The 27234-nt window shown below is 50.8% G+C and overlaps 1 protein-coding gene across 2 annotated transcripts; it reads right to left on the bottom strand.

Moving 5' to 3' along the window:
* Nucleotides 1-17393: 17393 nt before the first annotated feature.
* On the bottom strand, nt 17394-25252 carry TMEM18 (transmembrane protein 18). Of its 2 annotated transcripts, none has more exons than XM_029232513.1 (5): nt 25083-25252; nt 24051-24168; nt 21713-21767; nt 20505-20598; nt 17394-20417 (listed from the first exon to the last, which is right to left on the bottom strand). In XM_029232513.1, exons 1-5 carry the CDS (start codon nt 25137-25139, stop codon nt 20205-20207), a joined length of 537 nt encoding a protein of 178 aa, XP_029088346.1. In that variant the 5' UTR covers nt 25140-25252; the 3' UTR covers nt 17394-20204. The 2 variants fall into 2 exon arrangements, with proteins under 2 accessions (XP_029088346.1, XP_029088345.1); XM_029232512.1 differs by having other exon boundaries at nt 24051-24171; nt 25083-25207.
* Between the last annotated feature and the right edge of the window lie 1982 nt (nt 25253-27234).

The raw sequence follows: 27234 nt of genomic DNA, 5'->3' as shown, positions 1-27234 counted from the left end.
AATTTTAGTTTAGTTTACTTTTATTCATTCTCTTAATAGTCTATGAGGACCATAAATTACTTTTACAAGAAGAAAAAGTATTTTTCCCTTAAAAACATAAACACATATTGCAGCATCGTGCACTAATTTTTACATATTGCATCAATTTCTCTGACATTAGAACAAATACCCAAACAATGGGAGGCCTCCCTTCAACATCAGAATTTTCTCCTATTTTGCCTAAAAGAATAAAGGTAAGTGTCACATTTTAGGAGAGGCCAGTGTACATTCACTCACAACTCCCTTTCATATTTTAGCTGGAGGTTCAGAATGTCATACTACATTTCTGCAGTCTCCCTAGGGATTTGAATTTGACAGAAATCAGGATTTCAGGCTATCAAGTTTAATTGTTTTAACTGGAATTGGTTTGTAGCATCACCCCAAAATCCCCAGCCGTGAAACACAAAGCTTGATTTTTGCATAGGAATCATTCTGCCTCGTCCTGCCCCACCTCAGCCAGCTAAAGGTTGGCACGTGCCATCTACCTCTACAAGGATTAAATCACAAGCTGCTGTGACCCCTGACCTTCAACACCCCCAGAAAGGAGCTCCGGGTGGAAGTCAGGAAGGAGGCCCTCTGTGCTCTGGGGAAAACTGGCAGAACAGACCTTCAGATTATTAGATATTTTCAGGGGAAGATTTTATGAACCCAATTCTTGCATCTCCTCATGTCTAGAAAAGCACTAAAATCCTTCACGATGACGTCAGCACCCCATGACGAGCAGTGACCTTCACCAGACGAACAGAACCTTCTGCAAAAAGTATCTGCTTGATGGCACGTCCCCCCTTCGCCAAAATCACATCGATACTGACCGTCCCGCCGCCTCTTTGGAGCAGTTCCTCAGCACTGTCTGAAATGCTGTCTCCCAGCTTACAGTCCTCATTTTGCCCCAGTAAAACTTAACTCACAACTCTCACGTTGTGCTTTCTTTTCCAGTCGACAGCTGGGTGTCTGCAGAGATCCCTCACTTCCTCTCAGTGGTCATTTCTGGAGCATTACTGTGTCTAGGAAGAGACCACAAGCTGCAGACGCAGCCGAGAGGCAGTCCTGTCACTGGAGGGGCTCAGAGCCGGGAGATGAGGACAGACAATCACACATCCTATGAGTGTGATTCATAGGTAATCTGGGGTAGAGGGGAAAATGCCTTTATCTGCCAGGAGCTGAGATGGGGAGCAAGGTGTCCGGAGGTGTCCATGGGGTCAGACACCTGGAGGCTGGGAAGATGCTGCTGCCCCAGGACCCTGCGTTCCGGGGGCTCCAGATCTGAGAAGAGAGGTAGCATCACCCGGGGGGGCAGGGGTCTGACCGCTCTTTGCTGCGCCTGCCAGCCCGTGAGGCGAGGGGGACTCAGCCCCAGACTTGGGGGTCCGAGACTCAGCCAGGACACTCGGCAGAGGACTAGCGGGACCCTGCCCGCAGAGGGGGGACAGCTGCCCACTCTCCTCCTTTTCTGTCTGTCTTTCTTTTCTTCTCTTTTTTTTTTCTTTTTAACGAAATAGTTTTCCTTCTGTGCCAAGAAAACTAGAGCTTATGGTTCTGGAAATAATCATCACCTGCACTTTTAAGGTCTGTGCTGTGTCAAGCCTGTTACGTTTGCTTTCATGAAAACCATTAGAAATTTTGGATTTGATGAAAGGTTTAAAAAAGTCACTTTAAATGGAAGATTTTAAATTCACATAATGTTTAGAAGTGGAGACTTTCCCGTAAACTAGGGGTGGATTTTGGAAAGATTATGGTCTTTTCAGTTTTATAGGATATTCTTCATGCTTTTAAAACAACGCGAACTCTGAATCTTATATCTTTCGATGGTTTTCAGTATTTTGTGGCCCCAGGTGCAGGCGATAAGGCAGATGAGGCTGTGCTCCTGCTCTCGGGCCCCGGAGCCCCCAGCTCTCTGGCCTCAGATGCACGCGGAAGGCTGGAAGGTCAATGTTGTGAGGAAAGGGGAGACTCTGTGCTTTAACATAATAAACCAAACATTGTTCCTAAATGTCTGTTCTTCCCGGATCCCACTGGTTTCAATGGTTGCTCAGGCCTGGTTCTGACACAGGGGCTGCCTGGGGAACAGACACAAGCATTTAACTGGGAGCGTGCGTCAAAAAACTGGCAAGAAACAAATGGTTACTTGCTCTCCTTTCTGTCTCCTCAAGATTTCTTTTGTTTCATGTTCAATTTTTCAATATATGCAGGTCCGTAAAAACTGAGCTTTTATAAAACGTTTGGCAAAATGTGGATTTCTTGCAAAATTACTGGAAAGGTTACCAAGACAAGGAAGTCGTTCAACTCCCTTGTGGGTTACTTTTGTTCTGCTTGGCTGATTTTTCTGAGCATGTGGAAACTTGTTTGGGAGGATGGATTCTGTTTGTTGTGTCAGGATACTCCTGTGAGAAGGTGGTCATTAGCTGGTATACTGGGTTGGGGACGTGGAGAAGGTTGGGGTCCGTGGCACATTTGTGACGGCAGAAACATTTCCAGCCGAGGGGTGTGGCGGAGGGGGGTCGGCCGTGGGGCAGCTGATGGCAGGCCTGGCATCAGCAGAGCCCGTGGCCACACGCAGGTGACCTCTGGTGCCAGGGCCCCTGCCGTCGCTTCTATGTGTTAAGGATCAGCCTCCTTCACTCTTTTTAAAGAGTTTGAACACTGTTGTAATGCAACACCCTGGGCCCCTTTTGTCTTTGAAGTAGTGGAGAGGCCCCAAGTGAAAAAGGTAGGAATCGAGAAGAAACTTAAAACTGGAGCCACCAGGATGCAGTGAGGCCTTGAACCCCGTGTGCACGGGCAGGGGTGTCGGCGAGGACGCAATCCAAAGTCCCTGCAGATGGGCAAGAGGCGCCACCCAGGGAGACCCACCTTCACTCTGCATCTGCCGCTGAGTGTGCAAAGTGACCTGGTCAGCTTCTTCCCAAAGGTTCTCACCTGATGAAGACAGGTGTGTCTGCCAAACCTTGAGGAGAGCGAGTTAATCCCGACTTGGACAAAATGTGTCTACACGCCTCTTATGTCCACACGGCACCTTCATAAGGACCCGACTGTCGGGCATTTTCTTCTCTCAATACCTCTGTTCTATCTAAAAGTAAATGTTCTGGTTCACTGGGGGCAATATTAAATATAAACTCTATGGGTTAAGTAGGTATTAACGTTTGCTCCTTCACACATATCCAGAGAAGCTAAGGCTATGCTTTATTTATTATAACTCTATGTTATTGTTCTCAACTCCAATGGCTACTTGAGCAACTGGACATGTAGCCTGAAGAGACAAAATCATCTCTTATCAGGTTCACGACTCTGCTAACGGAAACAACCTTCCCCACCACCACCACCCAGTGATCTATCCCTTCATGAAGAATAAATTAGAATTGCCAAAGCCAACCTACTAACGAGTCAAAGCAAGAAGTTTATGTCTCCTCATCCCTTGGGGCCTGGACAATCTCATGCCTGCTGAATGTCAGACCTCCCAGCCAGGACTCTGCAAGGGAGGCTCGGCTCTGGGACAGGCAGGTTCTCTCTTGCACTGGGCAGGCTTGAACATCACTGATTCAAGCTGGGGAAGAAAGCCGAAGGCGGGCAGCTCTGAGGAACTGCTGAAAGCAGCGAGCCCCTCTTGTAATCTGTGTATTTTCTTTGAAATATGCCAAGAATGACACAGCTGCATCCTCTTAAGACATTTATGTCCATGGAAATGAGGGGGCTTTCAATGTTTAATTATGGAACAGGCTGAAGACACATCTAAATAAGGGGAAATGAGTCTTCTAAAAAAGACCTTCTTTAAAAGGTTGTACAAATGCAAAAATTGTGTTCTTCAGACACAGGAAGACTGGGGTCTGAGTCAGACAGGCAGCCGTGTGGGTGTCGTGTGGACCATCACTCCTCACTGGTGACTGGGAAGGAAGCAGGTCCCTGACTCTGCTGAGGGGAGTCCGGGCACCAGTGCAACCAGCCGTGTGGACCTCCAGGGGCTACTGGACATCGTAAATGACCCCTTGACACATAGTTGCAGTACCACCTTCAAGCATTAGCAGGAGAAGTGAACAACAAAATGTTTTATGGGGCACTTGAGAGAGTTACCATTGCTCTGTGGAGTGTCCGTGGTCTTCTGTTCCCTGATTTCTCTCAGGGAAACACTGGGTTCCATCACCACTGCCCTGAGCAGGAGAGGCCAGGCAACCTTCCACACACAGCACTCCTTACTCCTCACTAGGGGTCTGTCCAGGGACAGCACACAGCCTGTGAGCATGCTGGACACAGGGAGGTAGGTCTTCTCACAATAAGGGTGCATGGATAACCTGATACATCTACCCCACTCACAGCACGGAGTCCCAGAACACCAGCGTGCTCTGTGAGCTCCTTCCAGAGACTGAAGCTGCCGTGTAACTCTGACATGTGCCTGCAGGGGCCACTCCTCTGAGTTCCTCAGGGATGGGAAAGGGCCCTATTGGCTTTCAACTCCAGTTACCGGCCTAGGTGCGTCAGAGACATTATGCAGCAAACATTCGATAAATCCAACACATGGTAATGAAGGGGCTGAGTTATGCCAGGCAGCTGCTCAGGACTCCACATCGTGAGGTTCCAAGATTGTTGGCTGACCACCTGCTGGCCTGGCATTGTCCAGCAGCCACAGAGGCAGCAGCAGGATCCTTCTTCACTAGCTTGACAGGCGGGGCTGCAGGTGTCCTGGATCCTGAGGGATGATCTCAGCCAGAATACCTCCTAAAGGAATTCCAGATATCACAGTAGGAATTAATGAAACTTAAAATACCTGTGATTAGTATGTGCTAGAAATTATCAAATAAAAAATTTTAGAAGAGGATTGGAAGCTTGAAAAGACTATTGGAAATTCTAGAATTAAAAAATCAATAGCTGAAATCAATAACTCAGTAAACTAACTAGAAGTGATAATTAGTGAAGTAGACAGTAAAGAGGTAATACTCAGAACAAAGCACAGAGAGAACCCAGGAGAGATTCCATAAGAACAAAAAGCATAAGAGGTTGTGGAACAAAGTGCAAGCCCTGCTGTATTTGTAATCTGGGTTCTGGAAGGACAGGAGGGATGGATGGAGAGAAGTAATCATTGAAAAGATGAAAATTCCTCCAAACTGTTGAAAGACATCAAGCCACAGATTCAAGACTCCCATAAACCCCAGTCAGAATAAGCATACAAGAATAAACAAAAAAGAAGGTACATCAAAATAATATTCCAAAATATAAAGATAAAAAGACAAGCAGAAAATCTTAAAAACAGCCTGGGAAAGAAAAGACCTATTCCATTTTATAAAAGCAGAAACTGAGACAGATAGTTCACTTTTTAATAGGACAAAAGAAGCCAGAAGACTGTAAAGGCATCTTCCAAAACAATAAAAGCAAATGAATGTGGGAGCAAATTCTATAGGCAGTGGATACATATTTCTAAAATAAAGGATAATATAGAGAACATTTAAAACTGGGGGGGCAGAATTGAAAGAGAATGTGAAAAGTTAGAAAAAAATTGTCAGTTGCCTGAGAAACACTGAATTCCAGTAAAAAGATGTTACTTCAAATTAAATACTAGGAAGGAGGAAGGGGGAGAACCAACATTCAAAATAAAGAGGATCCGACAATGTTAAATAAAAGTACTGGGATAAAGCAAACAATACAACAGAAATACAAACTTCTCTGTAAACCAAACGACATGTCTTAAGTGGGGAGGACAGACAGAGACCATCTCAAAGCCTGGTGGACACATAAATACAACACAAAACAGATGACAAAACTGAGATTAAAATGCCAAGATCAGTAAATGTAAATGTGCTCAATGCACTAAGTGAAAGACTTTACATTGACTAACAGAGCAAAATTCAGCACTAATTCGTATGTAAGAGACATTCCTAAATCAAAAGATTCAAAAGGTAACAACTAAAAGGAAGGGTCAGAATAGAGTAGGTGGGTGTCAGTAGTAACTGGTTCCAATTTCCAGGTTTTCCACGTCCCCGGAACCAGCTCATCATGGGCCCCTGGATATACCAGCACCCACCACAGGCGTGTCCCCTCAGGAGTCTGGGTCCCCATTTCTAAGAGCCCCTACTTCTTCCCCTGTCTTCCCACCCTTCAGGGTGTATCTCTTTCCTGCAGTTACTACCTCTGATAGCTCACTGTCTGCTTTTCTACTTGTCTAATACGATTTAACCAGTTCTTTATATTACATTTTCTCTCCTAAAATAAAAAAGAAAGCACAAGTCAGGAATAAGTAAAGATCAAGGAAGAAATGAATGAATTACAACACAAAGAGCAGAAGAAATCAGAAATACATCTCTGTGAAAAATCAACAAAATAGGCAAAAATTATAAGCTAAGTTAATCCAGAAAATAGGAGAAAGACAAAAGGATTAAATTAGAAAAGTAACCACGGATCAGAAGAAAATTTTAAAATGCAAGGTGACACTTCGTGCAACTTTATACATATAAAATGCAAACACCAGAAGAAATTAAAAACTTCATTTTATAGATTTATAAATTTGGCCATGGTAGAGTCGTAAACTTGAAACCAATAGCCTTAAAAGAAATTGAGTTAATAAAGAATCCTCCTATAGAAAGCAAAATGCCCAGGTAGTCTAACAGGCAAATTCCATTAAACTTTATAAATTTGATTATCCCAATGCTACCTAAATTATTTTAGAGCAGAGGAAAAAAAGGAAAACTTCCATATTATCTTTATTGAGAGTAAAACATTGATTCCAGAAACAGAATGAAACAAAATGACTACAAATTACTTTTATTTAGTAATAATGATGCAGAAAATTAAATATTTGCAAAAGAATGTACCAACACATTAAAAATATGATACTTCTTTAACATAACATTGAATAGAGTGGTCCCCAAATTGCAAGGCTACATCCGAGGGTCCTGAGGTCCCTGAAACACTTTTGAGAGATTCCTGAAGCCAAACTATTTTCAAAATAATACTTGGATATGTTTTTTCTACTGTGTTGATATTGCCACTGATAGGGAAACAAAAACAAAAACAAGCAAAAACCAACCGCGCACAAAGCAGTGGTGGGTAGAATGGCAGATGCCTTAGTGCAAAGGTGGTAGCGGCCCCAAACTGTGCTGGTTGTAGGATGTCCTGTGGACCAGCTCCGGGTGAGGATGGCCCTGCTGAAGCAATGGCCTTATTAAGTATACACCACAGACCTCGAGCACACAGTTTATGTGACACAGACAGAAGGGATGCGTCTTGCACACTCCAGGATGTTGATGGGCAGGAAGGAAGAGGAAGGGAGTGGAGTCAGGGAACAGAGGGAAAAGAGACCCCAGAGCCCTGATGCGCACAGAGCAGGGACGGTGCTGGGTCGGAGCCGAGGGGTGTGAGCCCTGGCTCTGCCCTCAGGTACCGTTTGGGAAACACGACAACAGAGCAACAGAGCAGGACAGAAGCCGGCAGTGGCTCTCAGTTTTTACCAAAAGTACTTGAAAAGATATTTTTCATCCTTCTTGTTACTCATTAACATGTGTAATTTTATTTCTGGTATTGCTGAGCCAACACTATTTAGCACCATATTACGTTGCTAAACAATATCAATAAATACCTGACAAGTGGAGTGGCAACAGTACACAACAAAAATGACCAAATTCAAAATATGTGTATAGATTATAAAGCTTTAACTCTATATGTTTGTGTTTTACACTTCCCTCTACTTCCTGAGGTCACAATTTTCACACAGGGAAGAGTTTTGTTTTTGTTTAATTTTGGTAACATATTGTCCTTAAAGGATGCTGGGATGCAGGCATGAAACCCCATTGATGGGCTGGTCCTTTGGGGAGACACCGTGCACTCCAGCCAAACACCAGATTTTTATCAGAGATGCTGTGCTGACAGCTGAGTGGAGGCGCTGCCAGTGTGCACAGGAAGTCAGAGACGGAGAAGCCTGTGGCCCCCTCCCCGCTGTGTCCCTGAGAATGCCTCTGAGAAGCGACTGTCCTGGAGAAAAGGCAGCTCCTTCCCTGACTGCAGGAGAGCAGAAGGGAAGGGTGCTGAGATGCGTACCATCCCTCTAGCAAACTTCCTACCTACAAACTAAAAAGAAAGATGAAGAATTAAATCATGTAAAGTTACCACGCTCAGGGGATAGAGAATTTCTGAGAAGTGTGCCGAAGGGTAAACATCATGTGTGTCTGCATCTGACCGTAATGCTGCCCACTCCTTGGAAGGGAGAGAATTCACTGGAATACCAAATTCGGAGAGTTGATAAATGGACATGTTCTGAGTTGGAGGACGTTTGCCCAGAAGTGCCCTAGGAGTCGGGTTTAGGGCCTCCAAATAGTCTTAATCGAGTTATTAATGATCTGAAAAAGGTGGTAATCAGGCAGCTAACGTTATTTCAGCAGGGCTGACATTCAGAGGGGTCACTAACCTGTGAAAAGGAGGAGGATATAAATGGCTCAGGAAAGTATAATCATTCAACTGTGAAATTCCAAAAACCTGGTGAAAAAGAAAACAGGAGCTCATTTTAAAATAAATAGCTCTAGTCAGCTTACAAAACGAATCACTCATTTATCTTAAAAACCTTGACCATCGTCAGAGATCTCAGCATTCGTGTTTACAAGGGGAAAAGAAACAAGCAAGCAGGCATGAGTAGCTTTGTTTTCCCTCCTGACTCAGAAAAATGAATACTGTACAAGTTAGTGATGTGGCGCTAGACAGGCCACCTGGAGGTTTTCTAGACACCTGGGCGTGGACATTCCTGGGTCCCCAGCTGTTTGGGATCCAGGCGTCCCTAAGTGACAAACAGGGCGTCAATGGCCAGTGCTCTGGTGACCAAGCAGACGCCTGAGTTGCAGGTCTTCTATGCGTTCACGGAAATACTGTTGAGACTGAAGGTAGGACCGTTTGGCTGGATTTACCCTGTGCTTCCAGTGTCATTATTACTAGGACGCTAGTTTAGTCGCGAGTTTTCCTAACGAGTGGAAATTGTATTGCTACCCCAAATTCAGACGTTATGGTTAAGAGCCCGGACCCTGGCCCCTCCACCTCCTCGGTGCGCAGCGAGAGCCTCCTCCATGTGCCTCTCCCACCTCTGTAAACTGGGTGAGACAGCGCTCACCTGCTGGCTGTAATGGGGAGCACGCTGAACACCTTCTGCCCGCGTCCCTGTGCAGTGAGTGCCCTGCAGAGGCTCTCAGCCCGGGAGCAAATGAGACGCGTGCCCCCTTTGTCTCTGCCAGGGGCCCCCTACTGCTGCTCCAGCCCATCCATGGAGAGTTGTGGAGACTGCTTGACCCACTGACCCCTGCAGGCTGTGGATTCTGCTACGTGCACCCAAGGGAGCCTCCATCCCTTTGACGTGGAAATGACCAGGATGCACACGCATCAAAAGGGAACCTCTCTCTCTCTTAGTCTGGTGACACGAACGTGGAGGTGGTAACAGAGAAAAAGGTTTTTGTTAGGAGAGAACTGGGCCAGAGCAGAGCGAGGTGACAGAGTCCCTGAATAGACTCTTTCCTTTCCAGCAAATAAAATAAGGCCGCTTAATTGTTCTGTCACCAGTAACCAAAGGCACCTGATGTTTACGTCCCGAAGGGCTGTTTTCTGCAGTAGAGCCACACCTGTGGGCAATACCGTCTCCTAAAACTTGTGTTTGTGGGACCATTTGGAAGTGTCTGGAGAGAGAGAAGAAGGTGGTCCAGTTTTCACACCGTCTGCTCATCAAGCTGGACAAGCACAGGGTGATCAGAGCAGCCACATGAAGTGCAGATCACAGGGCATGGCGGGGTGGGCTCCCCAGACGCCCAGAGCATCACTGCCAGAGAACCAGCAGACCAGGTTCCACCTGGAGAGCCGGAAGGCTCCCCTGGGGTCCCTGGTTCTAAGGCTACAGGCGCATAGGACACAATCTATTTCCCTTACGTTGCCACCGCCCACAGTTCCATTAAAACAATTGTTGTGTTTTATTGTAAATGACTATAAACTTAATGTAAACACATCGTTGTGCATCCCCAGGCACCAACATAAATAAACCCCATCGTGTATTTATGGTGTTTTCTCAAACCCTTCCATGTGCAAAAATTTCCATTTCCACAGCATAAACAATCCAAATGCAGGAGGAGCTAATCCCACACCATGAAAAGATGGTATAAATTCTTAAAAGTTGGACGTCTTTTATTTGCTATCAAAGTAAAGCAAGATTGTAAAAAACACTTCAAAACGAAGAGTAGTATTAGTTTCAAACAAAAACTCAATTCGCTTGGCCTCTCTATGAATCTCACAAAGTGAATTTGCCTCTTTTCACGAGAATGAATGTCACAATAAATCATCAACGCTACTTAGGTGTCCATCTCGTCACTGAATGGCTGCTGGCAAAATAGCTACACAATCTTGCCAGTTATCAGGAATGCGCTTCCAGTTCTGATTTAGTTTGATTTGCATGTGGTAAGGGACACAGCCAAGGTTTGGTCCTTAAAGATCGTTCAGTCCTCCCAGCAGTGCAGGAAGGGGCACTGGCTTCTGGTGAAGAAGTGGGACCCAAGCATCTCATCAGCAACTGAACCCAACTCAAGCCTGGCCTTTCGCATCCCTCACAAGAGCCGCATGCCCGAGCTGTTAGGGGTCCGGGGGCCCATGGATATCTGAGGGTAAAATGAAAATAAAATCTATATTTCCTTGCTGGAGAGGATGTGGAGAAAAGAGAACCCTCCTACACTGTTGGTGGGAATGTAAATTGGTACAGCCACTATGGAGAACAGTATGGAGGTTCCTTAGAAAACCAAAAATAAAACTACCATATGACCCAGTAATCCCAGTACTGGGCATATACCCTAAGAAAACCATAATTCAAAGAGTCATGGACCACAATGTTCATTGCAGCTCTATTTACAATAGCCAGGAGATGGAAGCAACCTAAGTGCCCATCATCAGATGGATGGATAAAGAAGGTGTGGTTCATATATACAATGGAATATTACTCAGCCATGAAAAGAAATGAAACTGAGTTATTTGTAGTGAGGTGGATGGGCCTCTGTTGGTGTTGGAGAGATCTTTGAGCCCTGCACTGTGTGATCTTGGTGACAATGCCATCATGAACATGGTGCAGATAGCATGGTCATTTACATGGAGGAGACTGAGGCCGGAAGGCTCTGCCCCGCTGCTCAGACACGCGCCTCCTCTAGATCCACGCCTGCTTCCATTGCCGCCTCTGCCAGGAAATGGAGGCTCCCGGGGAAGTGGCTTCGCCAAGGGTCTGCCCTGCAGGACTGTGTGCTCAGAAGCCACGTGCCACCCTCCATCCCCTCCCAGCGCTCTCGCCAGGCCAGGAGCAAACGCAAGATATCACTGGTCCGTGTTCCAGGACCGGGCCTCATTTTATAGTGAAATCCCTCAGCCTCCTAGGGTCCTCGTGATGATGGGCCCCCTTCTCCACACGGCCAGGCCCGCGGGTGGCCAGTGTCCACACCTGACCATCGTGGGTGTGACGCTGGTGTCACAGGGAATGGTTGCGTCGTTGTCACGGGGCCTGGGGGCTTTGGGTGTCGACTGAAGGGACAAGGGGGTTGTGCTGACTTCCATCAGGTTTCTCAGCCAAGGGTGTCCTCCTGCTACAGATCTCGGGGGGCTGGGGAGTAACCTGAGCTCGTAAACAACGGGAACCCTGCTTGATCGCTAGAGACTAAATTCCGTGTTTGTTTCCTCTTCCCAGGAAGGGACTTTTATCAGATGGTACTTGTGGCTGTTTCTCCCTCACACTTTCATGAGGGGAAGCAGCCTCAACCTTCCAGAAGGAAGAGGACGGGGCGTTCTGGAGGCTGGGATGCCTCCCGCCCCCGGGCCAGCAGCAGGTGTGCCGTCTGAGGCGCCCAACACCCTCAGCATCCACACTTGCATGTGGACAGAGGCGCCAGGATGGAGGGGGTCCTGGCTGAGTTCTCAGAGAGATGCAGGAGGCCCTGCTGTTCTCCCAGACGTAAAGCTCACATTTCCATCCGCTACGGAGAGTTACCTGTACTTATGGTTTTCCAGTTGGCCTGGGGAGAGAAAGGCGAGTTCTCGGATTTAGACAAAAAATCCCACCACAAGACTTTCACAATTCACTTTGTTTATTTTTAAATTTCATTTGGTGACTTTACATGTTATCAGAAATCCTAAATAGCACAGGAAATAGAATTGTGTTTGCACAAAAGGACAGAGAACCGTGGAAATCGAGTCTTCCCAGCCCTCTAGAGTGTTAATTAAATGTGGTTATTTACCAGCTAGATGCTGACTGTCGATTAGTGATGACAGAGACTAATCGTGTTGTCAGAGGCCCTGGTAATTGTGTCACAGTAACAGGGTTACACCTTGAAGTCCCACAGGTAGACTCACGTGAACCTGTCTGCTCACCCCCAGCAGCTCATCCTGAGAGGAGAGGAACAGAGGGCAGCTGGGGTGTCAGTGCCGTCCTGCCTCTTTCTCTGTCCACCAGCACTGGATCTCAGAGTACAGCCAACAATCCCTCCACCATGGTCCCCAAGGGACTAAACACTCCTCACCCTCGTGTGTCTAAGTTCCAGTTCTTATTTTTTTAATTAAAAAAATTTATTTACTTATTTATTTGTTTGTTTATTTATTTTTGGCCGTGTTGGGGCTTCACTGTGGTGCAGGGGCTTCTCATTGTGGTGGCTTCTCTTGTTGCAGAGCACGGGCTCTAGGCACATCATGGCACCTTACACATCCCAGCACCTTACACATCCTCACTTCTGTTATCCTTCTCTGTGTTATTCGTTCATACGTCCATCTCCCCATCACCGCTGAGGTGAGGGCTGAGGTGGGCACTCTCCAGGGACACCCGCCAATTCCTGGAGGACCCTCAGCAGGGTCGGGTGGGCTCAGGTCGGCCTCTCCCTCCCTCCAGGCCACCTCCTCTTGGCTGGTCAATGCACTGAGGCTTGGAGAAGAGGCCGCACTCACCTAGAGGGGGTCCCATCCCCATGGACCAGTTTTGCTGGAGCTAAAACAGAGCTGCCATCAGTCCGCGTTCGATCAAGGGCCCCAGCCTGACCTTGGGTGTGACCTTCTGCTTTCACAAGATCTGGGAAAACCGAGGGTGAGGCCGTCACCCACCAACCATGGATCCACACGGACTGAGGTGGTGCAAAAGGAAGTATATGATATACTGTAATACACAACTAGAGGCACTATTATAATGTATATTATGTTTCCTTTTTAATTCTTAAAAACAATATATCATATTTTTATGTGTTTTATATTTAATATAGTACATTAAATACACAATATATAGAATAACTTTTTGCACCATATAATATATTGTATATTATATAATTGCTCTGTATCCTATAGTCCTTGTTAACACTCGCCAGGGTCCAGATGCTAATACATGTGCGTGCCTGCGATCAGCCCGTGTGTGTCCCTACAAAGACTAACCAGAAGAGTGGATTTGCCAAGCTCTGTGAACTCCTAGACTCTGTGTCTACAGTTTCCTGGAGAAAAGATGCTTCCGGTGGGTGATCAGCTCCCCCGGGACAGAGGCTCTGAGATGGAGACGCTGCATGAGGTTTGTCGGGGGACGTCTCCCAGCAACAGGGACAGCCCTTCACACTGCCCCCCTCCCGCATAGCGCTCCCACCACCCGGCCGCCAGCACTGTCATCTCGGGGGGCAGGGAGTGTGACCTGGCAGCTTCCTGTCCGCCAGGCAGTTCCTCCAGGAGCCTCAGGCCGTCGTGCGGGCAGCTCGACCCTCGGGCCTGCAGTGATGAACATCTCCGTCCACGTGTCTGAGGGACACGGTGGGTCTGCTCCCTGCCCTGCTGTGCACTTCTCTGAGTGAGTGTGTGTGCGTGTGAGCTATCCTGAAAATCAGTCCATTTTGAATTTTGTTATTCCTCACAAAAATATAGCTATTTTATAGATCTAATCATAATAAAGTTAACTCAGACATTCTTCAAATAAAGTTAATTAATTCACCCTGGTGAGCGTTGGGTGCAGATTAGAGCCGTGTGGTGGGCATGTCCCCGTGAATGACCACAAAACCATGTGTGTTTGAGAGCAGTGTCTCTTCAATCGCGGTTTTTTGTTGGTTTAAACCACTTCACTCAGACACAGCATTTAATGCAATTATCAATGAAGTTTTCGATGAAGTGTTTAGATGTAGGAAAAGCACAGGTGTGATTGATGCAGGGTTTTTGACTCCTCGAACCAATTTTTGTTTGTATGACCTGGAGCAAAGGACTTTAATAAAACATTAAAGAAGGAACAGAATTTTAACATTGTCTGAACAAAATTCTAATTTTGTAGCAAGAAACTGAAGCTCAGGAGGAAAAGGGGCCTCCTGAGGAAAGAGTCGCAAAGACATTTTAGATTTTAAGCAAGACCCGAATATTTGCAGCACAACACCATTGAAACTGTCTCTAGACACCCCGGATTGTGTTGTGAGGCCTTGGAAATACGCGTAAGTGAACTCTAAGGTCTCAACAGCTCTGCTCGGACAGAGTCGCCCCTCACCCTCCTGGCCCCGCTCCCTGTGAAAGGCAGATGTTGTACCTGTCAGAAGACACCCTGTTCCTGGTCTTGCTAGGATAAAGAACCTAGTTGTTTTGGCTTCCAGCCCCAAGATAAGGAGAAGTGAACAGTCCTGGCAGGTGGTCGTCCTGTCCCTGGTGCTTGTCACCACTTTGTCAGACCAGGAGCCTTCTGACCTGACCAGGAAGCTGTAGCCCGTGGGAATTGGGGCAATTCAGAGGAGAAGCAGCGGACACAGGGCGCTCACTCGGAAACAAGTAAAAAAACACAGGCAAGCCGATAAGTGAAGAAAGCAAAGACAAGCTAACCTTTCATGTGCTCTCATGGAAAAGCTTTGTCTTCTAAAATTGCAGTTTGGGTTGTTACCTACATCAACTGACATGTAAACTCCGAAGTTCTAGCCCTTTCATCGTGACACAAACAACCAAACCAACCTGTACCTTATTATTGCTTTTGAGTTGAATCTTGGGAAAATTCCAGATCACATCTTCTCTTTTAGGGTTGGTCATAAATCACCTGGCCTGTCACTGTTGTGAAAACTCCTGGGCAACTAAGACGACGGGGAGTTGGCGGTTCTGCAGCCCCAGAGCCTACGACCTCAGCTTCTCATTTGCTAGAACAGTGGGCCGTGGCCTGCGCTCTGGGACCCTCTCCCTGAATTCCTGCTCGTTTCACGAAATCACGATTCACGCTGGATGCCCGGCACCCCCGATGGACGTGTCACAGGTACAATGTGTCCTGGCAGCCCTGTCCTCAGCCTTCACTGGTGCTTCCAATCCACGTAGATTCAATTCCAGTTATTAGCCTTCCTTCTAGTTTCATTGTAGAAAATGTAGGGAAAAAATGTTGGCATCTCTAGACTGAGAACTGTACTTTGAAACATAAACTTAAATGTTAACTGTGGAAACAGAAGCATCCGTTTGCTGGAACACGCTTAAAAGAAACTCGTGGGACCCGGGACTGCCGGCCGTCCTCCCGCTGCCACGTGAGGCCGCGTTCTCAGAAGCTCTGTCCCTGCTGTGTCGCGACGACACAGGCATGCCAGGTCGGGCAGAACGCGTGTAAACAGCTGCGAGATGGAAGCACACAGCAGGCTGGTCCCACTTAGGGGCAGAGCGGACGCTCAGAGCTGGAGATTCAAGGCCGAAGTCCCCATCTGACGCCCTGGGGCTCTGAGTCCAGCCGCGCTGGACTCAGCGCTGGCCTGTGACCGACACAGGGATTCTGAGGAGAGGGAGGCGGGTCCAGGCTGAGGCGGGCTCCTCCTCTACCTGAGGACGGGGGTCGGGCCCTCGGGCTAGGCAGATGACCAGGACTCCATCAGCTCCCAGCTCACGTCTACCACCGCGGCGCCCCGGGACCAGACAGGCCTGGAGCCCGCGGTTCGCAGCCTCGGGGCCTGGCTGGGTGGTGAAGAGTGAACTTGTTGCTTCTGCATCCCTGAGGGATACTAGGCGGCAACCACAGGCCCCCCTGCAGCAGCCACAGCGCCCCTTTCCTTGGCTCAATCTGTCTGCAGAGGATCCTTGAAGCTAGAAGACAGTTCACGAGCAAACGTGCTTATTGACTGACTGGGAGGGACGGGGGCCGGGCTGGTGCGGCTGGGCGGTGTCCCCTCGTGTCACAGGAGGGTGAGTTCCTGACCTCCAGACGTCTGCGTGTGCCTGTGTGCACGTGTGCGTGGGCCACGACATAGTCTGGACGCTGTTAACCTAGTTCGCGTGAAGAAAGGGACTCAGAGCCGCTGGTCCCGCTCGGTGCCCTCAGCCCGGGACGGCAGACGTCACACTCCTAGAGGCAAGGCCGCCTGGCCTGGACTCAGCCTCCGGCGGTGACAGTGTATTAGCGCCCCCTGGGGGTCGCATGTGCAAACACGAGCGGAGGCTGAGAAACGGATTCATAGCGCGGTGGAACCGGCGGAGGTCGGGCTCCGCCTGCGACCTGCCCAGAGAAGCCTCCTGGCCCTGTGGTCACCTGTCCGCGTCCTCCTACTGGGCACCTGGGGAGAGCCGAGGCTTCACAGCTCCCGGGGGCTCCAGGCGATTCTGACGTTGGATAAACCCCCTGTTACCACCAGCCCAGCAAGAGCAGTGCAGGGAGATCTAACACGAGTCGGATGCTTTGGTCCTTACAGCGATCTTATTAAATAAGTAAGACAGACCCCTTCCCACCGGGCTCTTGTTTCCCAGAGAGTGACGCTGTACGCTTCTAAGCAAACCCCTGGGACCCTGGGAACTCCTCGCGCAGGAGATGGGACCTTACAAAGAGGAGCTACTCCCAGGGCACCTCCGCGGGGCTGAGACTCAGCACGGGAAGCACCCTCCCTGGACCCACGTCACACACACACGACTCCCGAGAAGTTTTTCATGAACACGTTAATCGTTACAATTATGTGCACTAGTGCGTGGAACTCCACAACAATATTCTGTGGCTCCTGTTCTGGAATCTAAGATAATTGTGTATTTTAATTTGCTGTGGAACAGGGGTATTAAAACTCCCAGGACAGTGTGAAGACCCAGGGTGCGGATGTGACAGCTCTGCAAACACAAACCCATCCTGTCTGCAGCTGAACTTCCATCTCTGACCGCTTTCAGTGCCAGCTATTCTGCTCCAGATGGAGACTCCAGGGAATAAGCAGCGGACACTCTGCCTCTGTCACACACACACACACACCCCACTCGGCTGGAGAGACAGGTCCCCTGGTCACTAGCCCAACCTAAGCAGGCGACCAGCCACGAAAGGAAGTGAGGTGATGACTGAGGCTGGTTGCTAAGCTGCAGAAAAGGGAACAAAATTCCACAAATTTCTAGTAAATGTATTTCAAAATTTTAGACCTTTGAATTATATACCAGGTATGTTTTGAGAGATTCTTGGATAAACTTTTATACTGTCAAAATATAAAATGTCTGCATTTACAACTTTTTTCAACTTTGCAACTTTTACTATTAAATGCATGTAACTTTAACACTCAAGTCTGATTTCACATTAACTGAATTTACTATTTTGGTTTGATAACTATGACATCAGTAACAACCTGCAGAGCGCAATTTAAAGAGCAAAAAGCTTGTCTTGAGTAACTTCACGGTAACACCTTCTATTTTCTGTGGTTTACACCACAATTCTCAGCAAGTGAACCCGTCAGGAAGAGACTGTGGCCCTGACACCCCTTCATGGACGCCTGCTGAGACTGTAAGGATGCCGGCAGAAGGTGACAGCCAAGTGACACGCAGTTAGTGCAAAACAGTCACAAACACACTGTCATCTTTACAGTTTTGCTTATTTATTTCATGTAGGTGTTAGCTGATGTGTAAGTGTTTTGTGGTCTGTTTCATTTACTTACACAAACTTCCATCAGATGCCCAAACAACGTCACCGGGCATCCTTCTCTGGCTCCAAATCCACCCCCTTTTGCTAAAGCTCTGGGGTGAGAAGGGACCGCAGGAAACCAGGAATGGGGATATGCTTTCCTTCAACGGGCCAGGAGGCCCCCTGTGAACCTCTCCTGTCATGTCCCACACAGCAAGGCTCATACATCCCAAACCCTCTGGGGACAATTCTGGCTTGTAGGATTTCCCCAAGCAGGACAGAGAAATATCTGTTAACACTGAATTAGCCACTGAATGTGAACTTACTAAAAACAGTTAAAAAATAGTGTTTGTGAAAAAAAAACTGTTCCAAAAAAATTGCACACACCAGTGAACGAAAAGGCCCATGTCATGTCTTTAGGTTGATATGCCATTAACGCCAAATTTATGCGAAGTTAACAATGCTATTACACTACTATCACAGGAAAACTGAGATTCAGTCAGATAGTCCCATATTAAGACAGCCCAAATAATTATGGACAGGGAAAATGCCCCAGAACCTCCTTGGCTTGTGTGGCCGAGGCCAGGATGTTCCTATCCATGCATTCTGTCCCCTGGGCCCCGGCCTGACCGCACGGCTGGAAGGGACCAGCCATCCCGCCCTCAGCCCCTCCCACCATACCCGCGCTCCCAGGGCACCAGCCAGCTCGGCCCTGCTCTCCGAGGAAATCACTCAGGATGCAGTGGACTCTTCTGAAGCCATGAGACCATTAGACACCCTGAACTGGAAATTTCCAGAAATGCACAATGAGGCACGCTGTCAGGTACAAGAAATTTAAAATCTGACTTCACATGAGATGCTGTTTTTTAAGACGATTTTTTTTTGTTTTTTTTTTGCGGTACGCGGGCCTCTCACCGTTGTGGCCTCTCCCGTTGCGGAGCACAGGCTCCGGACGCGCAGGCTCAGCGGCCATGGCTCACGGGCCCAGCCGCTCCGCGGCATGTGGGATCTTCCCGGACCGGGGCACGAATCCGTGTCTCCTGCATCGGCAGGCAGACTTTCAACCACTGCACCACCAGGGAAGCCCCTAAGCCAATTTTTAAAATGTTCAGTACAGAAGTTTAAGACATCAAGGAGGGACTGGAAAAAATTTCAGGTTAAGATCTCCAGTAGATTTATCTAGGAAGTTCTACCTACTCACTTCTACAACTAATGTCAAAATTCAGGAAATAATTTCTCTACTGAGAGTTTATAACTACCTATAAAACCTTTATATATCTGGATTTCAAGATTTAATTTCATAATCTGTCGAAGTGTCACCTTTTGAGCTTCTAAAGCTTTCATATGAACAAATTTTCTTTTCTTTTTGAAATCCGACGAATGTATTTCACTTATCTTGTTAAAATTATGGTAACTATTCACAAACTATTTTCTTAAACCCAAATCAGGAGCCAACAGCATCCTCTTTACTGAACGCTGTGTGTTTAGACAGGTGCTCTGCTCACCCGTCATCCTCCAGCTGCAGCTCCAGGTGTGACAAGACCACGAGCGTCCTGCACAGACGTTGGTTTACAGAGCGGACATCACAAAGAAATAGTGCACCTGCTCCGATAAACCAACAGCATCATGTCCCAGGACACCCAAAGGGTAAAAAGAAGGTAGAACACAGGAATACAATCAATCTTTGTATTTGCTATAAAAAAATCTGTTAGTTGAAACAGGTGAATGTTGACTGTTTCTACTGGCAACTTTCCTTCCTAAAGACAACTCAAGGGGCTCATCCAGCCACTGCTTCTGTGGATTCCGACCCAGGGCCTCCGAGGGTCGTCACATCTCTAACTGGATGAAAGGAAAGGCAGGCCCTCGTGTTCTGTCCTGTGGCAGCACCACATGGAGAGGCCACCGCTATGCAGATCAGACCAGGGTGACAGATGTGACAGGGGGTGATGGAGGTGACAGGGGTGATGGAGGTGATGGGGGTGACAGGGGTGATGGGGGTTGACAGGGGGTGATGGAGGTGACAGGGGGTGATGGAGGTGCCGGGGGTGACGGGGTAATGGAGGTGATAGGTGACGGGGGTGATGGGGGTTGACGGGGTGACAGGGGGTGACGGAGGTGACAGGAGTGATGGAGGTGATGGGGGTGGAGGTGACAGGAGATGATGGAGGTAACAGGGGTGATGGAGGTGACAGGAGGTGACAGGCGTGGTAGGGGTGATGGAGGTGATGCGAGTTGATGGGGGTGACGGAGGTGCCCACGCGTGCATGGCACTGTCCCTCACTCAGTCACCGTCCCCATGTGGACGGATGTCTGGTAGCTCACACGGTCACAGGAGTCCCGTGGACGTGTGGCGACGTGAGCGGTTCCGTTTGCTTACAACTTAACTGGAGAGACGAGACCCCCTGCAGGCCCGGCGAGTGCCCTGGTGGACATGCGGCACACTCTGTCCTAAAGGCTGGTCTAAGTGCAGTCCAGGAGCGCGCGAGGCCGGATCCGAGGCGTCACTCCTCCCGGGCCTGCCCCTGGCCCTCCTCCTCTGCTGCAGGGCCCTCAGGTCGGTCATCACGGTCAGGGCCTTGCGCACCCACAGGACCTGGAAAGAACCGTGCAGAGACGCGGTCAGAAGTGGACACGGGCCGTGTGAGGAGGACGGAGGCCCGAAGCTCCGGCACACACGTACCACGATGGCCAGGGCGTTCAGTAGCACGGGCGCCGAGAACACTATGGAGATGAACATGCCCCTCGAGTCAAAATACTGGTACTTCGAGAACAACCTGTTTCAAGAAAGATTTAAAGATCACGGAGCGTCACAACATGGCGTTCTCGTGATACTCTCTGTCTCAGGAGCCCCTCCGCACACAAGGACGAGGTGCCGGCAGAGCCCCGCCTGCACACGATGGCGACCTCAGTCCCTTTACGAGGCGACCCTCCTAACCCCGTGGGGGACGATTCCCAGACCCTCCAGGGGCACTGCGGCCCCCATGCAAGCTCAGGCCGAGCCCCTGGAGAGGGGGACACAGCGTGGCGGGGCCAGGCTGCCCCCAGCGTCCCTCTCAGTGGCAGTGCAGGACACGAACTTTACGTCACTGACTCAGCAACACCGTCATCACCCTGGGGCCACAGTGAACAGAGCCCAGCGAGGGGTGGTCAGGATGCGCGTCCTAATTAGAAGCGGAAGAGACAAAGCGGGGGGACGGGTCGTGCGGGGGGGCCGAGGGTGGGCTCCTGACCCAATGACAGGGGCCCGAAGCCGCCGGGAGGGCGCGGCGGCCGGGGCGTGGCTGTCACTCTGCTCTGAGACCTGTGCGGGCAGGGTGCCGAGGGCAGACCCGGGAGGCAGCGTGCTGATCGGGCCACGTCATCCCCCGGGTTGCGGGGACACAGGGACGGCGGCGCTCCCCTGCCGACTCGTTCCAGCCTCCCGAGGGTTCCTGCCTGACCTGCGAGGACCCCGTCCTGAGAAGCCAGAAGGAGAAGCTGTGGGCCCCGAGGGAGCAGAAGACCTGGGGCGGTTCTGGAAGGGGGGCCCAGGGGAAGGGTCGACTTTATGGGGCTCACTGGACATGGAGTGGGTTGCCCAGGTGTGTGAGCAGGAAAGGACACGCAGGCGAGGACAGAATGGCCAGTGTCCCGGAAACCAGGGACCAGTGTTTTCAGGACCAAGTAAATCGTGGGTGGATCTCGGTCTCCCCGTCACGGACAAGAGCGCTTCTGTTCGGGGGGCCTCCAGGGCCGACGGTGACCACCGTCCAAGGCTCATCGTGAAGGAGGCTGGGATGTGGACGGGGCTGGGGCTGCTTTATAAGCGAGAGCTGGGGGCTTCCTGGGTGTGTTCTGCTGCTGACGGGGACGGTCTCACACAAGGTCCACGTGCCCGGGGCCGCTCACCTCCAGTTCACTGCCGCCACTTCATTGATGTACTCCGCGCAGTAGACTAAGGTCACTGAGAAGAAAGCAAGCCCACGTGAGAAGCCAGGGGGCCAGTCCACCTCCACAGCCTTATACGTCCTTCACAACACGCTACGTAACGGAAACGTAACAGAACAATGCCACGTTGGATGAGACGTAACTCCTACTTCACATACAACGTGAGGGAACATTACACAGAAAGGAAACCCGAGGTGACACACGAGGCCGGTGGTCTCGGTCAGACCAGGCCAGCCCTCAGCAGAGCGGCGCCATGGCCAGGCTTCCTGCCCCGACACCACAGTGGCCGCACTGGGCCATCTGCCGACCTCCCAGCCCCGCAGGCCACACATCAGGTGCAAGGCCGGCAGTGGAACCCGAGGGCCCTGAGACCAGAGCTGAAGGCCACCTGCCTGCACCCTCTGGCTGCCTGGAGCCCCCAGTGGTGCTGGCGGCAAAGACATGGAGGGAGCACCGACCCGAGGGGACAGGAGCCGAGGACAGCCCCGTCAGCCCTCGCAGTCCCACCCGGAGTGCGGGGAGCCCCGCCCAGGGCAGAAGGACCGCAGGCTGGCCCAGCACCAGGAGCTGCTCAGGGCCTGGGTGGGGCTGGCGGAGGGGAGGACGGACGCCAGGAACCTCAGCCTTGTAAAAATGTGCAAAACCCCGGTTCCTGGGGTGAAAATGGGGGAGAGCAATCCTTGACCCCTCCCTCGACGACTGGACCCTGAGGCGCACATCAAGGAAGCCAAAGAAAAGAGACGGGAGAGGAGAAAAGAGGCCTGAGCACGGGGGGGGCCCCCTCCCCAGAGGGCAACGTGATGCATCCACCATGCACCCCACTCAGGAGCTGGGGAAGCAGTGAGCCAGTCTGTGCTTCATTTGTAAGACTGCAGCAAATAACATCCAAGTCTTCTGTGGGTGTGAGAATTAAATGGGCCAGCAGATGTGTAAACGCACTTAGACCAGCATCTATCATCCCCACGCTACAACAGTCACCCTCTGTTCGTCCCTGAAAACAACAAACCCAAACGTAGCGCCCAGGTTCACAAAGCTTTTCAAGTGTGGGCTCCTTGCACGAGGCTCTGTGGACGAGGCCACCACCTTTTTTGTGCTTCCTGCCTCGGGGCCTTTGCACACATTATTCCCGGGGCTTGCAGTGTCCCTTCCGGCCCTCGAACGCCTGCTGCCTGGCTGGTTCCCCCGCATCCTTCTCCCCTCGGTTTAAATGTCAGGGCAGTGACTCAAGTCCGGCCCCTCCCAGGGTTTCACGGTGCTCCCGCCTTTCCTGCCATGATGCTCAGCAGGGCTGTGGCTACTCAGTGGACGCCGGGGACCCCCCAGCTCTACGAGGCTCGGGAGCCCGTCTGTCCTGTTCGCCCCTCGCGGTCCTTACTAGGGCTCTCACGTAAAGAAATGAAGCGACAGCCATCCCTGACCGTCAGGACTGTTTCTGGTGCAGGCTTGCTGCTTCGCGCCTGTCCTAAGAAGACCTCTTGTTTGGATTTCCCACCTTGCACAAGGCCAACTGAAAAATCACATTTAAGGTGAGTTTTTGGACTTTGCTAAACTACCAAGCAAGATCTTCAGCATCTTGCCAACGTCCACAAGATGAAGAGCCCAGCATAGCCTGAGGCCCTGGCCCAGCTTTCCCGGCTGAACGTACTTCTAACTAGTCAGCATCAGAATGTGGTTTCTCTGACACCTGACCCACCCTTTCTGTCCGTCGCCCCTGTGCTCTCACCGGCTGCCTCCGCCCCAGATGCCAGGCCTGGGCCAGACATCTGCTCCTTACCCTAGAAAAAGAGATTTTACTCACCCTTTACACCCCCTACCGTGACTTTACCTTCTCTGTGAAATCTTTCTCAACGATTCCCCACAGCTCTGTGTCTTCTCTAAAACCCTGTAGATCTTACCTTCAAAATTGACTCGGGCAATGTGTTATTTTTGCACCACAGAGCTTTCCTTCCTGGTTTGCACTCCCTCCCAGAGCACGCAGGGCAGCTAAGCCCCCAGAGGAGCCTCTTGTACAGAGTCAGCATTTCAGCTAACCCAGCTCTCGTTTGTGTAACTGGTATTCAGCACCCTCCCAGGAACACAACACGTGCTTGAGACGCCTTTCAAATCCAATATCCAAAATGTACCTTATCTTTATAGTACCCACAAGTGAAATATGGGAGTGGCCAGCAATCAAAGTAGAACACAAGACAGGAGAGTTGGGAGGCCTTACAAATATACTCACATATCACTGAGGCTACAGAGAGAACAGGCACACGCGCCGCCGCAGCGCACAGCGACTGAGCCGCAGAACCGTACTCACCCAGGCACAGGAAGTGCCCCACCTGTAGCTTGTACCTCCGGGATGAGAAGCAGGTGAGCAGCAGGCAGAGCACGTGGAAGGCAGCCAGCCCCACGAGCCAGGGCTCCGTCCAGTCCGTCTGCTGGAGGACACACAGCAGAACCTCGTCAGGGCCCACCTGCACTGGACCAGGCTTCACACTGCCTCTCCTCTGAGCCCGTCCCGAGCGCCCGCCAAGCCTCACAGCACACAGGGAGGGGAGGGGGAGCAGGGACCGCCACTGCACCCACGTCCAGGGACTGTCACCCGGCCGTGCCCTGCTGTCCCTCCACACAGGACTGAAGGCTTTCCTACTCGTCGAACAGAGCTGCACCTCAAGCTGGGAGAATGTAAAGACCCTCCTCCACGGGGAGATGAGAAAGCGGTGCCTGGTTCGGGGATGCACTCGGTCGCCCCCAGAGGCAAAGCTACCAGTTCCTCAGAGCAGTGATTAAAGCCTCAGAAATCTGGGCCACCCAAACTTGGAAGATGTGGTTTTCTCCCGCCTTTCTGACACACACCCTGCCCTCCAGACAGTGCGGCGACCGCACGTCCGCTCAACTCTAGAGGTGGGCTCGTCCGCACCTCTGAACTCGGACCCCCTCCTTGAGGCTCAGGTCCCCCGGGGGCACGGGTGCTGGGGGAGCGGCCCACGCCCTGCCACTCTGCCCACAGCGGGTCCACGCCACCCGGACCCCCCATCCCAGCCCAGGACGGCCCACCTCCCCGCTCCTCGCCGCCACGAGGTCCCAGCTCTCCCCGCAAACCCCCGACCCCCGACCGCCCCGCACCTCAGCATCCCACCAGCCTGAAGGCCCTCCAATCTCGTCCCGCCCCGACGCCCCGGCCCCACCGTCACGCCACGCCGCGCCCACCCAGGTACAGGCCCCGCCCCTGCACCCCCCACCCACGCCTCCCTTCCGGCGCCGCCGGCGTCCCCGGCGGAGGCTGGGAAATTTGGAGAGGCCCCAGCCGACAGCGACCGAACTGACGGCCAAGGAGGCAACGACTTACCGTGATCACGGCGGGGATGCTGACGGGGAACTTGCTGACTGAGAATGCAGACGGCATCGCCTCCGGAAAGGCCCTTCCTCACCACCACCTTTTCGTCTTCCCCGCCCCGCCCGGATAGGTCAAGAAGTCCTCTGGTGTCCTCTCGCGTTATCTCCACTTATCGCGATGCCTGCTGTATCCGGAAGCGGCAGGCAACCTGCCATCTCGCGATATCTCCAGTTCCCGGTACCAGGTTCAAATCTCGCGAGATTCCGTGGTGTTAAAATAAATATAAGGGAATTACGAGGAGCTTCCAGCGTTGTTTCCCCCCCACCCCCCGAGCTGCTGCGAGAGGGACGTTTTAGTTCTTCCTATGTGGCGGGCTCTCATAAATGGCAGCTCGGAGGACTGGGGGCTAGTGGGCGTCCCCGCCTCCTCCCCCCGCAACTCCTAGGGCTGGGGGCGTGGGGGTATCGCTCAGGAGAGTGACCTGGACCCCTAGGAACATAGGGGAGAGTGACCTGGATCCCGGGGACAGAAAGGGACAGTGTCCTGGACTCGGGCGGGGGACAGAGAGGGAATTGACCTGGACACTGGGGAAAACGGGGGACAGTGACCTGGACTCCGGGAGACAGAAGGGGACAGTGACCTGGACCCCAGAGAGAGAGGGGCACAGTGCCCTGCACGGAGGGGGACAGTGACCTGGACGTCGGTGGATGGAGTGGGACAGAGGGGACAGTGCCCCTGCCCCTCTGAGAAATCAGGGTCTTCAGATGCTCACTCTACCGTCAGCTCCAGAAGTGGGTGCTGATTGCTCCTAGCTCACATGGACCTTAAAAACAAAACGGCCAGTAGTTTTACCAGCTAAATGGCTTTGTTCCGGAATAGAAAGGAATTGCAGCTTGGGATATATAATCTATGGCAAAACCACAGGCAAGTTGGGCAAACAAAGGACAGGAGCGTGTCATTTTATAAAGAAAAAGGGGGAAGTGGAAAGAGCTGCTTTGAAGGAAAGTCCATTGGAGGAAAGGGAGAGTGAAGGGTGCTGAGGGGTTCCTATTGGCTGGGCAGTGGTGGTTTCTCATTGGATGAGTGGTAACAGTCTCTCATTGGCTGGGCTGTTGCCAGGTGGGGAGAAAATCTTCCCTCCCCTGCCGGTCTTAAGTAGGGACATTCCTTCTGTTGGGTCTGCAGAGGGCCGCTGTTGGGTCTGCAGAGGGCCGGAGTGGTACCTGCCTGAGCGTATCCCCTTCTGCTTCCCGTTTCCATCTTAAATGAGGTTCCCTTTATTTTCACACCAATCAGGGAATCCTGAATTCTCTGTTGATTCAAGACACAGAATTAATGGAATCAATACTTGGCATCCTGCCCTGTGTCTGCAGACTAACAGGGAAGCCCCTGGCTCGCAGGCACTCAGTCAGGTGAAGGGACGGACCCCGTTCTCTGGGTGGACCTGGGGGAGGGTGTGAGGAAAAGGACTGCAGCCTGTCGCCACCTTGAGGGTACCTGGCACCTGCAGAGCGGCGGGGGGGAGGGAGAAAGTGAGCTCTTGGCAGGTGGCCTCCCTGAGTGGGGGAATCAAGCCAGGATTGAACCCAAACATGTGAGCCAGGCTGCACCAGGGTTTCTCTTCCTTGCTGCCTGAGGAGCTTTCCAGAAACTCCATACTTGGCAGCTCCGGCTTCCAGGGTGGGGAGGTCTCTATGGCGGCCGCCACCCATCGCGCCCCCGCCCTGCCCATCCCTCGCTGGATAAGACGGCTCTGTCCTCCTGGCCTCACTCTCCCACAGTCCAGTCTTTATACCGCAGACACAGCCAGCTTTAAAAACATAAATTAGGTAAAGTTGTTTGCAACAAATGCATTTTCATATATTCATAGTTGTTGAATTGAGAGGTTTTAATTTATACCATTTAATTTTAGGTGGAGAAATACTTTTCTTCTGAGAATTATGGAATAGCCAAATCTGTTATTTATGACTCTTTTTTTCACAGATTGCCTTTACAAAATTATAGTCATTTAGAAATGTGCTTGTGAAAAGTCCATAATTATGGATAATAAAAGCTTTATAGATAAAATACGACAAATTAATATCTCATCTTCAATTTATATTTTCACTATTCTGTTAGTGTCTCCTGACCTCAGGGCTCTTGGAGGAGTTTGTAACTACATGGA

The sequence above is a fragment of the Monodon monoceros genome, unplaced genomic scaffold (genome assembly GCF_005190385.1).
Source record: "Monodon monoceros isolate NGI ecotype Baffin Bay Population unplaced genomic scaffold, NGI_Narwhal_1 Super_Scaffold_19, whole genome shotgun sequence".
NCBI classification, from domain to species: domain Eukaryota; kingdom Metazoa; phylum Chordata; class Mammalia; order Artiodactyla; family Monodontidae; genus Monodon; species Monodon monoceros.
Note: the sequence above shows the minus strand (reverse complement) of the source record. Positions and strands in the feature narration are given on the sequence as shown.

What these genes read in the sequence shown, in the direction of transcription:
- TMEM18 (XM_029232512.1), bottom strand. Translation starts at nt 25,139, where the DNA reads ATGCCGTCTGCATTCTCAGTCAGCAAGTTCCCCGTCAGCATCCCCGCC. An exon ending in GCATCCCCGCCGTGATCACG is followed by an intron (nt 24,172 to 25,082) that starts GTAAGTCGTTGC and finishes TGTGTCCTCCAG; the next exon opens with CAGACGGACTGGACGGAGCC. An exon ending in GTGGCGGCAGTGAACTGGAG is followed by an intron (nt 20,599 to 21,712) that starts GTGAGCGGCCCC and finishes TTCTTGAAACAG; the next exon opens with GTTGTTCTCGAAGTACCAGT.